The 15,037-nt window shown below is 43.0% G+C and overlaps 1 protein-coding gene and 1 pseudogene across 4 annotated transcripts in view; both read right to left on the reverse strand.

The window, feature by feature from the left end:
* Positions 1–15,037, reverse strand: part of Nrp1 (neuropilin 1) — a 156,425-nt gene that overhangs the window by 38,170 nt on the left and 103,218 nt on the right. For all 4 annotated transcript variants that reach the window (XM_008847589.2, XM_029570666.1, XM_008847588.2 and 1 more), the window contains exons 7-8: positions 10,630–10,785; positions 6,900–7,044 (exon numbers count right to left, since the gene is read on the reverse strand). In XM_008847589.2, the coding sequence (XP_008845811.1) occupies positions 6,900–7,044; positions 10,630–10,785 (301 nt within the window). The remainder of the gene's footprint in view (positions 1–6,899; positions 7,045–10,629; positions 10,786–15,037) is intronic.
* Positions 4,826–7,038, reverse strand: LOC103745646 (annotated as a pseudogene).

Below are 15,037 nucleotides of genomic sequence, written 5' to 3' on the forward strand. Positions count from 1 at the left end.
CAGAGCAAAAAGCGGCCCAGAACTGAAGCTGAGTGGTGCTGTGGATTGGCTGGGGTCGTCAGTCTTGGAATCACAGCTGGACTCTAAGACCCTGGAAAGCAGTGAGGTATATCACAGACCTCTTCACATGTGTAGCACCTCCTCACTGATTGATTGGTTGTCAGCTTAATAAATGACTAACATTTCAATTGTTCTTCTTTCAAAGCTATACATCTCAATCAGGCATATGCAGGAATTAATAGCCTATTTTTCTTTGAAACAATTTCATTGTACACAATATAATAAAATTCTGGCCTAAGCTACAACCACCCTGAGTGAGAGCCATGCTTCAACTGTGATTAAACTACATTGGTGTTCCCAGCTGACCCTTAAGCACAGGTCAGCCAGCTCCTCTCCACACAAGCTATATAGTTCTAATGGTTCATTCATCACATGGGCCTGCCTGCAAAGCCTCACACATCACACTTCTTGGTTCCTCATTCACACCTTCACTGGCCCTAGTTAGACGAAGCTCTTCCTAGGGGGTGGGTGGGGTGGAGGGCAGCCCTCTCCCTTTCATCTCTCCACTAACCCCGCCATCGTCTTGTCCTTTCCACCATCTGATCTGCTGAAAATACTGAAAATACCATTTCATTTATTCAGCATTTCCAGTATGCAGTTGGACATGGTCTTCCATTTCTGGGATGCCTCATGATACTTGATTTGTACCTTTCTCATACTGACAATCTTACTCATTTCTTTAAATAACTGCTGTCTGTCAGCCCAGATTTTAATTACCCTCCCTCCTTCCCTCCCTCCCTACCATTCCATTTTTGACAGGAGCTTATATATCCCGGGTTGACCATCCTGTATGTAGCTGAGGATGACCTTGAGCTCCTGACATTCTTGCCTTTACCTCCCACACGCTAGGCTTTCAAGTGTGCACTGCCATGCTCAGTCTATGGGGTGCTGGCGATGGGGCCCAGGGCTTTGTGTATACTGTGTAAATACTCTGCCAACTGAGTCACATTCCCAGCCAGATCTTAATTTTGTTGAGGGCATGAAACAAGTCATATTTTTCTATTTTTGGTAACTCTCTTGCTTTTTTCATATACTGTCAACTTCAACAAATACTTGCTGAGTGAATCAACTTATTACAACGGTCAGAGGCAGCTGCATTTTGTCCGGCCTCCTTCCTGTAACTCACCCTGGTATTTGCCCTGGGTGGGATCAGAAACCAAGAATAAACTCAATAGGAATAATTTTAAAAAAAGATTTACAAAAGCTATTTTATTGAGGGACTGTGAAACTATCATGTTCAAATTAAAAGTTCCATTTCTTGGCTGGGTGGTCATACCTGCTTGCCGCCGCCCCAGCTTTTAAAAGGTGACCCTCAGCTGGCAATGACAGCCATCGTATCATTAACACCTGGAAACAATGCAATTAACTTGGACTCTGCAAGGAGAGTGGTCCCTTCACCAGATGAACACCTTTCCTCTTACACAGAGCTTCCGAGCTACTTCTGCCCCCCTAAACCTGGAGATACCCAGCCCACATTCAGCCAGCACTCTTAGTACAGAGTCAGTCTCCAGAGCTTCTCCAGGAGTACATCTTCAAAAAAAAACCAGCAAAGGGGAGTTTGGATTGGCCATTGACTGAAAACTATATGACTCAATTTGTACATGTGTGTGTACATATGTATATGGATGAGTGCACACATGTGGGCGTGTGTGGAGGTCAAAGACAACATTAGGCATAGTTTTACAAGTGGAGTCCACCTTATTTATTGAGACTAGATCTCTTACTAGCTTGGAGCTAGCCAATTAGGTCAGACTGACTGGTTGGTGAGCCCCAGGAATCTTCCTACCTTCACCCCTCCAACTCTGGATCCCAAGTGTATACCACCATGCCTGGTTTACATGGGTTCTTGGGATCAACTCAGGTCCCCATGCTTATAAGCTAAGGACTTTACTGATTGAGCTATCTCCTCAGTCCAGCCCATGATTCACTTTTAATAATGATGAGGAGAAAATTTATATTAATAATGAATACAATGTTTGTGTGAGATACTGGTTTTCAGAGTTGGTTTTCCATGACAGACTGGCTTACATGCACTTTAGCCTGTGTTGTTCGGTTTAGCAAAGAAATAACAAAAGAGCAAAAAATAGGGCACCCGGCTAGACTGGAATTACAGAGAAACAATGAACAATTTTTAGTGTGTATCCAAAATATGGTGATAGGATGTAGTTATACTATAAATTATTCTTTGTTCAAAGTTAACTGTGCATTCTGTGTTTTGTCTACTAATACTGCTTTCTGCAAATCTTAAAATCAATCCTGGATGAATGGAATAAATGTGTTATGTTATGGGGACTTGATGGAGCTATTATTAATGGCATTATTTTACCTAAGATTTCTGTACTTGATTGTAAAGAACAAACTGAATTATATTAACAAAATATCCAGTTAACCAATTTTCAAAGAATGAGAAAGTAACTGCTGGGTGTGATGGGAACCCTGAATGAGTATCATCCAGCCTTGCCCTGATGATTCAGGAAGTTTCCTGGGGGAGTTGTGGTGTCTGGGAGGGTCACCGTCATGTGTGATTGACAAAAGCACATGGCTAGGTGTGATGGAATAGCGGTGAGCACACAAGCTGCATTCGACAGCCCTGCAGAAGCCCTGCAGCACCATCTTCACCAATTTTCTCCTTTGCCCAAGTGATAACAGCCTGCTTTGAAGAAACAACGAAAACATTTCTTCATCAATCACCTTTGAAACAGGATGATTCACCCTAATCTATCTTGTCTTTTAGTGGGGTAACACACCACTGTATATCCTGGATCTCCAAGATGGCTGTATTTCTAAAGAATTTCTGAGTGCAAAACCTAGACTCAAACTTGGGACTCTGGAGAAGGCCTCGGAAGTACAGTGATATATTCATAACATTTATTTATTTATTTATTTATTTATTTATTTATTTAAGGGTCTCCCCATAGCACCAGCTGGTCTGGAACTCACTACCTAGACCAGGCTGCCCCAAACTCACAGAAATCCACCTGCCTCTGCCTCCCGAGCTCTGGGACTAAAGACGTGTGCCACCACACCCGGCTATAAAATATTTTTAAAAACTTACGAAGAAAGAAAATGGAGGCGGTCTCCCTGTAGCCCCAGCTGGCCTGGAATTTGTCATGTAGACCAGGTTGGCCTCAGTCTCACAGAGATCCACCTACCTCTGCCTCTCAAGCACTGGGATTAAAGGTGCATACCACTACACTCAGCTTGTATCATAATTTTAAAAAATTATGCTAGGTATGGGGGTGCACACCTTTAATTCCAGCCCTCAGGAAGCAGAGACAGGTGGATCTCTGTGAAAGCAAGGGCAGCCTGGTCCACATAGTGAGTTCCAGGTGGGCTGGGACTAGGGAGACCCTGTCAAAATAAATAAAAAAATAAATAATACATATATACATACATAAATATTAGGTAGTTTCTTTAAAAAATTAAATTGAGTTAGGACTTGCCTACTTATAAAGAGAAGCTTATCAGAAAATCCAAAGTTGCTTATCAGAAGGCATGATGGAAGTGGAATTCATTCCTTTAGAAATACCCACTGAAACTTACAGTGCTTCAGGCCCATATGGTACAAGACTAAGCACAATGACCAGTCCCTGCTCTCCTGCATGGTCTAATCTGATAGATGATGATATATCATCAGCCTGCACTTGGAGAGGACTGGGGCCTGGAAAAGAAGGAACCACACAGCAGTGACTGTCTCATTGCAGGCTCTGCCTGGGGCTTATCCTACATTAGGGTGTACCATGCCTGCCTTGGTGTACAGGGGCCATTTACTAAGCATGTACTCTAAGCCAAGTTCATTATAAATATTCTTTCACTTAATCCTCATTGCAGCTCATTAGGGCTACTCTTACAGGTTGGGGAATGGAGATCACAGACACAAAGGTCTTGCCTGTAGTCAGACAGTCACTAGCTGTAAAGTCCTGAACCAAGCATGGTCCTTGTGGCCAGGTGATTATCAGGGTCACACATTGCCATCTCCAAAAACCTGCCAAGGTCAGTTCCCAGGAGATCAGCCATCTCACTAGAGAGAAAATATTTAATTATAGTAGGGGTCATGGTTAAGAGACAAGGGCAACATGCCCAAAAAGTGCTTTATTTGAAAAAATAGTCATGTACTTGAAATAATAATAAAATAAGCTGTTCAAAAATACTAGAATAAACTACTTTAGACACTATTTAAATAAATTGGACATTTTAGTACTTTAAAAATATCCAATAAATTACTTTCTTTATTCACATGCCTAGAATTACCTCTTGGGATATCTTTGTGAAATTAAAAAGGACAATTTGAGTTCAAATAAATATTTTATTTAACTAAAAGGATGTAACATAAATCTTTAAGAGCTGGACAGTCAGAGTTCAAAGTTCAGAGTAATATGTTTGGAGTCTTTATGAAACTATTTCTTTTAAAAAAGAGTATTTCTGACATAGTGACATGAGATAAGGATGAAGAAATGGGCCAGAAATTCCCACCCAGATCTCATGTGGCCTTGTTCCAATGAATTTATGGGTAGCCTCTTAAGTTTGTAATGTTCTGAAATGCTCTGGAACTTTCTGCTATTTAACCATGATCAAAAATAAAACCAAGGTTACATATGACTTTTCAGTGTCCTTCCCTCTTCCAAACACCTCTCCACCCAATTCCTGACTCCAAGACCTTGAGCTTTCTAAGTCTTAGATCCTACAGCCATAAACAAGTCTGTGTCCAAGGTAGAAATAAATAACACTTGTATCTGAAACCAGATCTGGGTTTTTCTTTCCAACATGGACTCTTCTGTAAGCAAATATAGCGTCTCTTCAGCTCCTCAGTGCAGGATGGCTTCTCCCTTCAAAAGTCAGTTTACTTCCTTTTTTTAGAAATAATCAAACTTAGCAGACAAAGCATAAAATAAACCAAGAAATTAAATGCCCTAAAGACGAATACTAACAAAACACTACAAGACTGTTCACAGGTTAGAAATTGCTTACTTTTAATTGCTTTTTTAAAGTGAATCAGTCATTGATTCTGTTTTTCAATTTTTTTTGAAGGTTCTACATATTTATTATTGACCCAATGTGCTCCAATCTCCAGGATAAAAACTTTCAGTTCTATTTGGTAGTCCTAATGATGACTGTGGTTCAGCTTAAATAGTCATGCCATGGTGTGTGAATCCTCATAGACCCAGCTTGGTTCTCCTCCAGTGTCTTCTCTTGGAGTTGTACCTGATTTTGTTACCAGTTTTCATCCGAATCCACTGGGGAATAGGATGATTTTGCTTTTGTTTCTTGGCCAGGAATCGCTTGATTCTGAAAGTCTTGTGAGAGGACATGATGAGAAACCCAGACAAGCGTACAGAAGACGATGGCTGACGAAAGGAAAAGAGCCTGATTTTCAATTTTTAAAATGAATGTGAAGATTGCATGTGCATTGTTGTTGTTGCTCTTTAAATGAAAGCTCTGCAATGTATTTACTTAAGTAGAAGGGAATTGGAGCACAGTTACTGTTACATTGGAACACAGGGTAATCTCACAATAAGTCAGGGACCCATTACAGAAACACTGAAGGCCCTAGACCCAGCGAGACTCAAGTCAGGAACACTGACTTCTGGTTGCCCTGGCCTGGCCTAGCCTCCAGACATTTATCTCTTGGTACCTCATCATTTTCATCTCTTAAATGGGAATAGCCACCTCTTTGTTTCAGTATAAAGAGACACTTCTCAAGTCCTGTCTGAAGAACAGACTGAAAAACCAGAACTTTAATAAGTTGACTTCTAATTTTTAAATATCCAATTAAGTACTGGTGATGTAGTTCAGTGGTAGAGTACTTGCATAGCCTGTGTGAGGCCCAGATTCAATCCCTCATACCATCAGGGGTAAAACACACAGTGTGTGTGTGTGTGTGTGTGTGTGTGTGTGTGTGTGGTTGACACAGTCAACACAAACAGAAGCACCACCTAAAGCAGTGTTGCCTGTGTGCTCAGGGATTAAAAGAAGCCCTTCTCAGAGTTGAGCTTCCTAAGTGTAGCTGAGGAAACCACCTCTAGGCTTCAGAACTGCCAAGAGAAAGCCAGTATGGAGCGTTCCATGGAGCAGCTATTTATTACGAACCTAATTATTACAGTTAGGATGCTGCCCACCCAGGAAGCAGAGAGCAAGTCCTGGGGACTTGCTTTATCGGAGCTTAGATTCAGTGGAAAAGGGGACACTGAGAGAATCCCCAACATGTGCTTGCTTATGCTGAATGCTCCTTGCCCATCTCCCCATCCACCATGGTGAGCAGCCTATGTAGGCACAGAACTATGACTGTTATCCACAGGAAAAACTGGAGGCTTGGAACTCTACCAACAGGTTAATGAGTAGTAAAGTGGGGCTTGAATTCAGACATGCCCAAATCCAGAGTACATGCCCTTGTGGAGGCTTGAATGTGACATGTTCCCACAGGCTCATGTATTTGAACACTTGGTCTCTAGCTGGTGGCCCTGTTTGAGAAAGTTGTGGAACCTTTAGGAGACAGAGCCTCACTGGAGGAAGTGAGTCACTGTGGAGAGGCCTTGAGGTTTTATAGCCTGCCCCACTTCCTGTTCACCCTCTGCTTCCTGATGTGAATGCTCTGTAACCAGTTGGCTCCCCACTCCTGCCACCAGGCCTTCCCTGCCTTGATGGATGGTGTCCACCCAAACTATAAGTCAAAATAAACTCTTCTTCCCTTAAGTTTCTTTTTGTTATATATTTTGTCATACCAATGAAAAAAATAACTAATATAACCCTAAAAGTAAACATGTTGACACCAAAGTCTCCTTCCTGTATGGAAAGAAAGGTTTGCACTAACCCAACAGGGCGACCTCCATATCGGCACTTACCTGTTATCTTGCAGCCATAAACTTCAAATCTCATAGATATGCCTGTTTCCCAGGTCACAGGTTTGATTCGGACAAATCGAGTTATGAGTGGTTTGGGGAAGACTCCAAACACAACATCTGTGGGGTTGGTGTTTCCCTGAAAGATCTGTGTGAGAAAGAGAGGGCCTTTATTAACAGACTAACTGTATTCAAAACAAATCCTAGAAATTCTTTTCTCAAATACGTGGTGGAATTACTGACAGTTCCAAGCATTTGTATCAAGCTTGATATGCCATTAACAAACTGCCATGTCATTTTCCCAAACAGTGGTAATCAGAGAGAACCGTGTTCAATGTGGAATCCTGTTCGAATCGCGTATTCGTGTTTGTGATGCTACAGTCTCCGAAAGCACCATCACAAGGATGACATGTATTAAAGGACACATGCTATCATCTTTAAAAGGGAGATGTTACTAATTTCATCGGAGGAGTTACAGCACGCTGTGCACATTTCATGGGGAATCACACTATCTTTTTCCCCCAGCAACTCCCAGAGGGAATGCTTTTTGAGTTCCAGGTTGTCTGGCTTTTTGAAATTCTAGGCTATGTTCTCAGCTATAACACTAAGCCAAGTGATGCCCTCCCTTTTTCTGTCTTTCTTTGAGGTACTGTCTCATGTATCCAAGACCAGTTTTGCAGTCTCTGTGTAGCTGAAGATGACCTTAAACCTCTGATCTTTCTGCCTCTGTCTCCCAAGTGCTGGGATTTCAGGTATGCATCACTACACCTGATTTATACAGTGTTGGGGATGGATACCAGGGATTTGTCCATGTTAGACAAGCACTCCACCAACTGAGCCATATCCCCAGCCCCGTGCCCTCCCTTCTGACTTAGTCCCTTGGCAAAAGCTCTTACCCAGACATGCATGGCTGATTTTAATACTTTGGAGTTATTGGTAAAATTACGCTTCAGTGGTCAGAGGCAAAACTGAATTATAAATGATTTTTAACTGAAAATCGGCCTTTCCTGGCCTTCTGCTTCTAGGTACAAAATGAATCATTTGAGTCTTAAGGAGGTTGAGGCACGTGACCGCAAAGGCAATGAGGGTTTGGCATAAACCAGGTTCCTGCAAATGTCCTCTGGGACCACATGGAATGTAGCAGTGCTCTTTACAGGCTCTCTGTGGAACAAAAACTGCTGGCCATCATGGAACATTCTGGTACTGGTCCTGCCTCAGGTGGAAGTGGAAGCTTCTGTTTTCTGGATTTTTAAGTCAACCCTGAGTAGATACAGCCAGTCCTTGGGGTGGTACTAGGTGTGTCAAGCATGGTGCTTCCCCACTACCCATCTTCCCAGGGTAGGTACATGGAGTTCCCCAAGCTTTGCACTTCCCCACAGGTAAAGGGTGAGTCAAAGCCAGTCTGGTCTTTTCACTTCATTTGGCATAGGTGGCCCAGCGCTCCTACTGTGCAGATCATCGAGTGTCATCATTTACCCTGGCCTGTGATGGCCTCTGCAATGTGTTCCTACATCAGCATCTCTCTCAGAAACAACCTGTGTGAAGACATTGTCATGTAGCAAAAAAATGAGAAGCTTCCAAAAGGAGTAGGACTTGAAGTAATGTTCTCATACGGCCAGTGAGTTCTCCCAGAAGGCTGAGGGGCCTTGCACACAGTGGGGATAGGTATGTACGCACATCCTGCTCACACCGTTTCCGGTGGATGGCTGAAAAGGAGGCCAGTTTACACTCTGTCCATATGATGAGGACTGCAGGCAGGCTAGGGTTGAAAGTGGACCTTGCCAAGGTCTAGCTGAAGAAAGTAGGAAAGATGACAAGGGCTATGGCGGGAAGAAACGGGGAGGGACACAGGGATAGAGGCCAGCTGGATGCTCCGGTCTCATTTAGGTTCAGTCCCCACATGCCAAGTCTCATGCCCACAGTGTCCTTCCTTATCCTCTCTGCCTCCCACTCTTCGAGTTTCCACTCAGAGCTGGCTTAAAAATCCAGAAAGCAGAAGCCTTGTGTGTGTCAGGATGTTGCTCCAAAACAGGAAGTCATGAAACCTGGGGGCAGCACTGCCTTGCCTCATCTCCACAGGACTGGCTCTGAGGGGTTTTCTTCATCAGGAGGAGAAGGGGTTCCATGTCTGCCAACCTAGATAGCCTCTGTAGTGTCTACAGACTCTTCTATGGAAACTTCCTCCCAGAGACACCTGCCTCCTTCTGCATGGGATTTTGCCCCTGATCAAGGGAGTTCATATTTCTTTTCACTTCTAACTCTAGAAGCTTTTCTCAGTTCAGGTCAAGGCCATAAATATTCAAAAGTGAGTTAAGAACATGTGAACTGGCCTTTCTGCAAGCCCACAGCTTCAAGGTCCCTGGTTCTGTCTTTATTGTTTTCCTGATTGTTACTTGACTATCAGGGTAAGCCTGTGTGTGAGGTGGGGAGGGCTGGGTGCAGGCCAGAGGATAGCCTCAGGTGTTGTTCCTTAGGTACTGCCCATCTTGTTTACTGAGACAGGGTCTCTACTGGCTTGAATTCCCACGAAGACTATGCTCACTGGCCAGTGAGCCCTCCTGTCTCTACCGTCTCAGTACTGGGATTATAGCTGCACCCTACCACACCCAGCTTTTTATTTTCCCCCTCTAACAATCCTTTATTTATTGTATAGGTGTGTGTATGTGGAGGTCAGAGGACAACTGTGGAGTTGGTTTTCTCCCTTCACCATGTGGGTCCCAGGGATCTAACTCAGGTGGTCCAGCTTATTGGCAAGCACCTTTGCTCACTGAGTCATCTCATTGACCTGTTTCGTTTCACATGGGTTCTGGGCATGGAACTCAGGTTCTCATGCCTATACAGCAACCACTTTACCGACTAGCTCTCCAGTCCCTCAAGCTTTTAATTTTGGGTAAACAGCAAATAGGAATTCTCAAAACCTTTGATTAATAAATCAGAGCAGGGAGAACTTCAAATAAACAGGCTGAGGAAAAGATCCTAGCTCCAAAACAGTGGAAGGCAGAGTGCCCAAGGGCACTCTGTGGCCTCCCTGAGAGAAGCTGTGAGGAGGGAGCATGTTAGTTGTGCGATGTGAAAGAACACGGAAAACACCTTCAGTTCTCCCCCTTTCATACAGGCAGCAGCCAACCACACTTGTAAATTAGCTTGTGAGTATTGAGGGTAGATGAAAGGGCGTTTTCTGAAACCAGCCCATTAGAGAGAGAGAGAGAGAGAGAGAGAGAGAGAGAGAGAGAGAGAGAGAGAGAGAGAGAGAGAAAAATATATGAAAGAGAAAAAAAAAACACAAAACAAACAAAACAAAAAAATACAAAAACCCCCCGCCACTCCTCACGCTCTGGGGGGCGAGAGAGAGAGAGAGAAATCTATGAAAGAGAATGAAAAAATACAAGGAAAACCAAACCAACAAATGCAAACAACCCCCGTGACTCCTGAAGTTCTAGGTGGACAGTGTCAGGCTATGCATTGTTAGTCCCTGTGGAACTGAAGTTTGTCATTTAATTTGGCTGGCACTGATTTTTCTTGCAAACATCCATGTAATTTCCTTTTGGCCTCTGGATCTGGGAACATGAGACCCTTTGGTTAGACTCAAACCTCTAATTGCACTTTTCATTTTAAATCAATTCAAAAGTAAACCAGGCCTGACAGAAAGCTCCCAAACAAGCAAGTAAAAATTGATCATGCGTTTGAAAGGCTTTAGTGATGGAGGTGGAGAGGGGGTGGGAGTCAAACTCACAACAGGCTTATTTCCCTCTTTCAGGGTGATCCAGTCCTCCCCATTGGAGCTGATGTCTATTCTGTACGTCTTCACATAATACTTCTTCTTGGTTTCCTTGGAAATGGCACCCTGTGTCCCAACAGCCGTGACAAATCGCAGGAAGCCCAAATCCACCTGCAAGAAAATGACACGTGGGGTCAGTTGGCTGTCCCAACAAGGGCAGCTTTTCCTGCAGGCTCTGCCCTGGGGTTTTCATTCATTGGGACTGGCAGGTATGATATCATGTCTATGTCCCTTATCTTCCCATTCACCTTTCCCATCTACTGCCTTGCTTGGAGCAGCTCAGTTGAGAGGCAGATGGGTCCCAAGACATCACTGGGGAGGAAAAAATATCACAGAGCAGAGCTTGCTAGCTCCTTGTGGTCAGTTTTCCAGGGAGGCGTCCGAACAGGAAGGCGTTACTTCCTGCCCCCACCACATCTCACACACAGGGTTGGCCCCTCTGGAAGGGTGAGCACTAAGGTGGTGTTAAGTTCTGAAGGAGCCCATCTTGATGCACTGCCTCTCAGCAGGTTCCAAAGCTAACTGGTCATGGATTGGAATCCCTGAAATCATGATCCAAAATATACTTTTTTACTTTTTCTCTTGTGTATGTGTACCCATGTTCACATGTATGCAGGTTGATGTGTACATTGGTGCATTCACATAGAGGTCAGAGGTCAACTTTGACTGTAATTCTTTAGATCCTGTTTTTGAGACAGTCTGTCCCGAGGTCCTAGAAGTCACTGATTGAGCTAGATTGGTTGTCAGTGAGCCCCAGGGAATATCCTGTGCCCTCCTCCCCAGTGATGGTATCTCAAGTGTCTATTACCACACTCAGCTTTTTCTTGTGAGTTCTGGGGATTGAACTCAGGTCCTCTTGCTTGTGTGGTAAACCCTTTACCAGCTGAGCCATGCTCCCAGCCCAGAAGACCTTTCTTGCCTCTAATTTCCTACAATTCCTCCTTTTTTCACATTCCTTATGGCTATTCTGCTATAATCAAATCATTTTTTATTAATTTTTCTCATTGTCATCATTAATTACTGCATAGAATTGTAAAATAAAATTCATGATTAATTTCTATATGTTAAGAGTGCCTCCAGTGTCCTTTTATTAATGTGTTTGGTTTTTCCTGTAAACTATTTCTTTCTATTTATTGTATGGCTTGGATTTTACAGAAAAGAAATGTGTTTGAAAAAACAGAGCACTAAAATACGGTAAATTTTTTTTCAAGGCCCAGAAAGTAATTACCTAATATACCCAATTTGCATTGACCAGATATTTCAACAACACATTTGTCACTAGGAGCAATAAATAGAACGCCACTTTCTTTGGAAACAACAAAGGCAGAGTTGTTCCACTCTCTGCTTTGGAATCCTGCTTTCCAGCTACCTGACAGATCAATTTTCAGAAAACACCATTTCAATTAACCCTGCAGTGCCTACCGGCCAGGGGCTTCCGCTGAATCTGGCCTGCATGGACCTGCCTATGAAGGCCGTCTCCTGTCTCTCAGGAACAGTCTTTTCCTGTTAGTCCTGGGAGGAGCTTTGGAAAGCAGCTCTCTGAAGGGAGCCAGAAGTTACCCAGTTCAACAATAGAGTACTTCCACTGCGGGTATGGGAGGCACTTCAGTCCCAACACTGTTTCCATTTCCTTGGTCTAAAAATGTGAAGTTGGGTTGGAGAAAAGGCCCAGCAGTTAAGAGAGCCAGCTGCTCTTGCAGAGGACGGGGGCTCCGTTCTCAGCACCCACATGGCAGCTCACAATCCCCTGTAACTCCAGTTCTAGGGCATTTGACACCTTCTTCTGTCCTCCTCAGGTACCAGGCAGGCATGTGGCAGACTTATACACATGCAGGCAAAACACTCACACATAAAATAAAATAAATCTTTTAAAAAAGTAAAGTCAGGGCTGGAGAGATGGCTTAGTGATTAAGAGGTTGCAGAGGAACCGTGTTCGGTTCCCAGCACCATGGGTAACAACCATTCATAGCTCCAGTTCCAGGGGGCTCCGATGCCCTCTTCTGACCTCTGTGGGCATTGAACGACACAGGTGCTCTTACGTACATGCAGGCAATACATTCACACCATAAAATAAAAATAAAATATTAAAAAAATAAAAATTAAAAAAGTATGTAAACTCTATACTCTGTAAGCTTTCATCAGATTAAAAAAAAAGGGTTGTTTTTGAAAGTCCAGTCAGATTTGAACTTACTATTTCATCAACGATGACCTTGAACTCCTGACCCACCTGCCTCTACCTCCCCAATGCTTGGATTATGCTTATGTGATACTGGGAATGGAACCCAAGGCTTTGCACATGCCAGGCAAATACTCTATCAAAAGAGTCACATCCCCATCCCAGGAATAAAATTTTAATATAAATTAATATTGTAGGCTAATAATGTTGGATGCTTCAAATTTTAATTTAACGAATAATTATCAAGACATTAAAACAATTCAGTACCTATCTTGATAGCTGAAATTGGCAATTATTTTCAAAAGGAAGTTAGGGACTGTTTCATTCCCTTTATGCACAAGTCTCAAAATTGAGAGGTCAGCAATGGCTGTAAGATTTAGCAAAAATACAAGATGGCAAATTAAAATGAATTTCAGACAAAAAGACAGTACTATGCTAACTCAAAAACTTAAAATAAAAACAATTTTAACTATATCCCATACAACATTTGGAATATATTTATACCAACAACTGATTTGCTGCCTCCTTAAAATTCACATCTATCTATCTATCTATCTATCTATCTATCTATCTATCTATCTATCTATCATCTATCTATCTACCATCTATTCATTATCTATCCATCCATCCATCCATCCATCTTTCTATCATCTATCTATGTTTACAGTATTAGGGATCTATTTATCTATTTATTATCTATCCATCCATCCATCCATCCATCTTTCTATCATCTATCTATGTTTACAGTATTAGGGATTGAACCTAGGACCTTATGATGCTAAGTAAGGCCTCTACCACCCACCCATATTTCAGCTCTTTTTAAAAAAAAAAGAAAGAAAGAAAAATTGAGACAGTCTCACTTAATTACCCAAGCTATTCTTGAACTCACTCTTATCCCAGGCAGGCCTGACAGTTGTGATCCTCCTGCCTCAGCCTCCCAAGTAGTTGGGATTACTGTGCGTACCACCAGGCCTGGCTCCCTGAAAATTCACACTTAATTGGGCCTTCTGTGCTGTCTGTCATCCTTACCCATAGTCAGGTGATTTCGAATTCTTACAGAATCTGATCTTTCAGAACACTGGCACCTGCAAGCTAATGAGCACTCTAGACACGGTTGGAGAAAGACTTCAAGAGTCTCAAATGCTCTCAGCACTCCGAGTGCTTTACTGACCATCTGTGAGGTCGTGCCTGTGCGACGTCCACTTGTAAGCTGAAGGGTTCTCAGGACCTTGACGTCCAAGGGAGCATGACACAACGGTGTTTAGATAAACTCTTCCCAACACACTTAAAGAAGGCTCTTCAGTTTAGCAATGATTAAGTTTCCAAATGCATAATTCAACTTGAGTTGATTTGAATTCACTTTAGAAAATCAATCCCTGGGTGTGCTCTTCAGATAGATAGATAGACACAGCATCTCCTATACCAAAGCTGCTTTTGAAGTCACCGTGTAGCCAAGGCTGGTCTTGAACTTCTGATTCCTTGACCTTCACCTCCCTGGTGCTGAGATTACAAACACATGCCACCACACCTGGTCTGTAGGGTGCTGGAGATGGAAACCAGGGTTCGGTATATTCTAGGCAAGTACTCTATCAGCTCAGTTACATATCCAACACCTATTTTCATAATTTTTTTGAGGGAGATTTAGTATTAGGCAGGGAAGAAGTAGTCCTCCTAAAGGAATCCGATGTGTAGGGATCTGCTGACTTTAAGGAAGGAGCCTAAGGCAGGAACAAACAAATCCTCAGTAAAGAAAATGTCCAAAACCTGAACACAAGGCCCCTAAAACACAGGTATGAATCACCAATGAAGAAGAAATTACATTTTCTTTTCTCAACAGCAATAAAAGGCACCAGCAACTTCCTTGGTAATTGCATAAGGTTTCCTGCTGTGTGTTCAACTCTGTGGCTCCTCTTATGTGCCACATCGGAATATCTGAAATTTTGTTTCATTTTTCTTCTTAATATTACTGCCACTGGATTTACTAAAGATACATGACAACCTCGCAAAATCTAGGGTGGAACCTACACCAATGGGACATAGAGAGGATGCTACGTGGATCTCTGACAAGCACAGCCTCCCTGTAGCTAGGGACTCACCATCAATGCGGAGTCTCTTCACAGGTCCTTTCTTTCCAACTGCCTAGGGGAATTCTCTGGAACGGCCAGGGACCTATCTGCCACCCTTAGG

This window comes from Nannospalax galili, unplaced genomic scaffold (assembly GCF_000622305.1).
Source record: "Nannospalax galili isolate Female #2095 unplaced genomic scaffold, S.galili_v1.0 scaffold123, whole genome shotgun sequence".
Classification (NCBI taxonomy): domain Eukaryota; kingdom Metazoa; phylum Chordata; class Mammalia; order Rodentia; family Spalacidae; genus Nannospalax; species Nannospalax galili.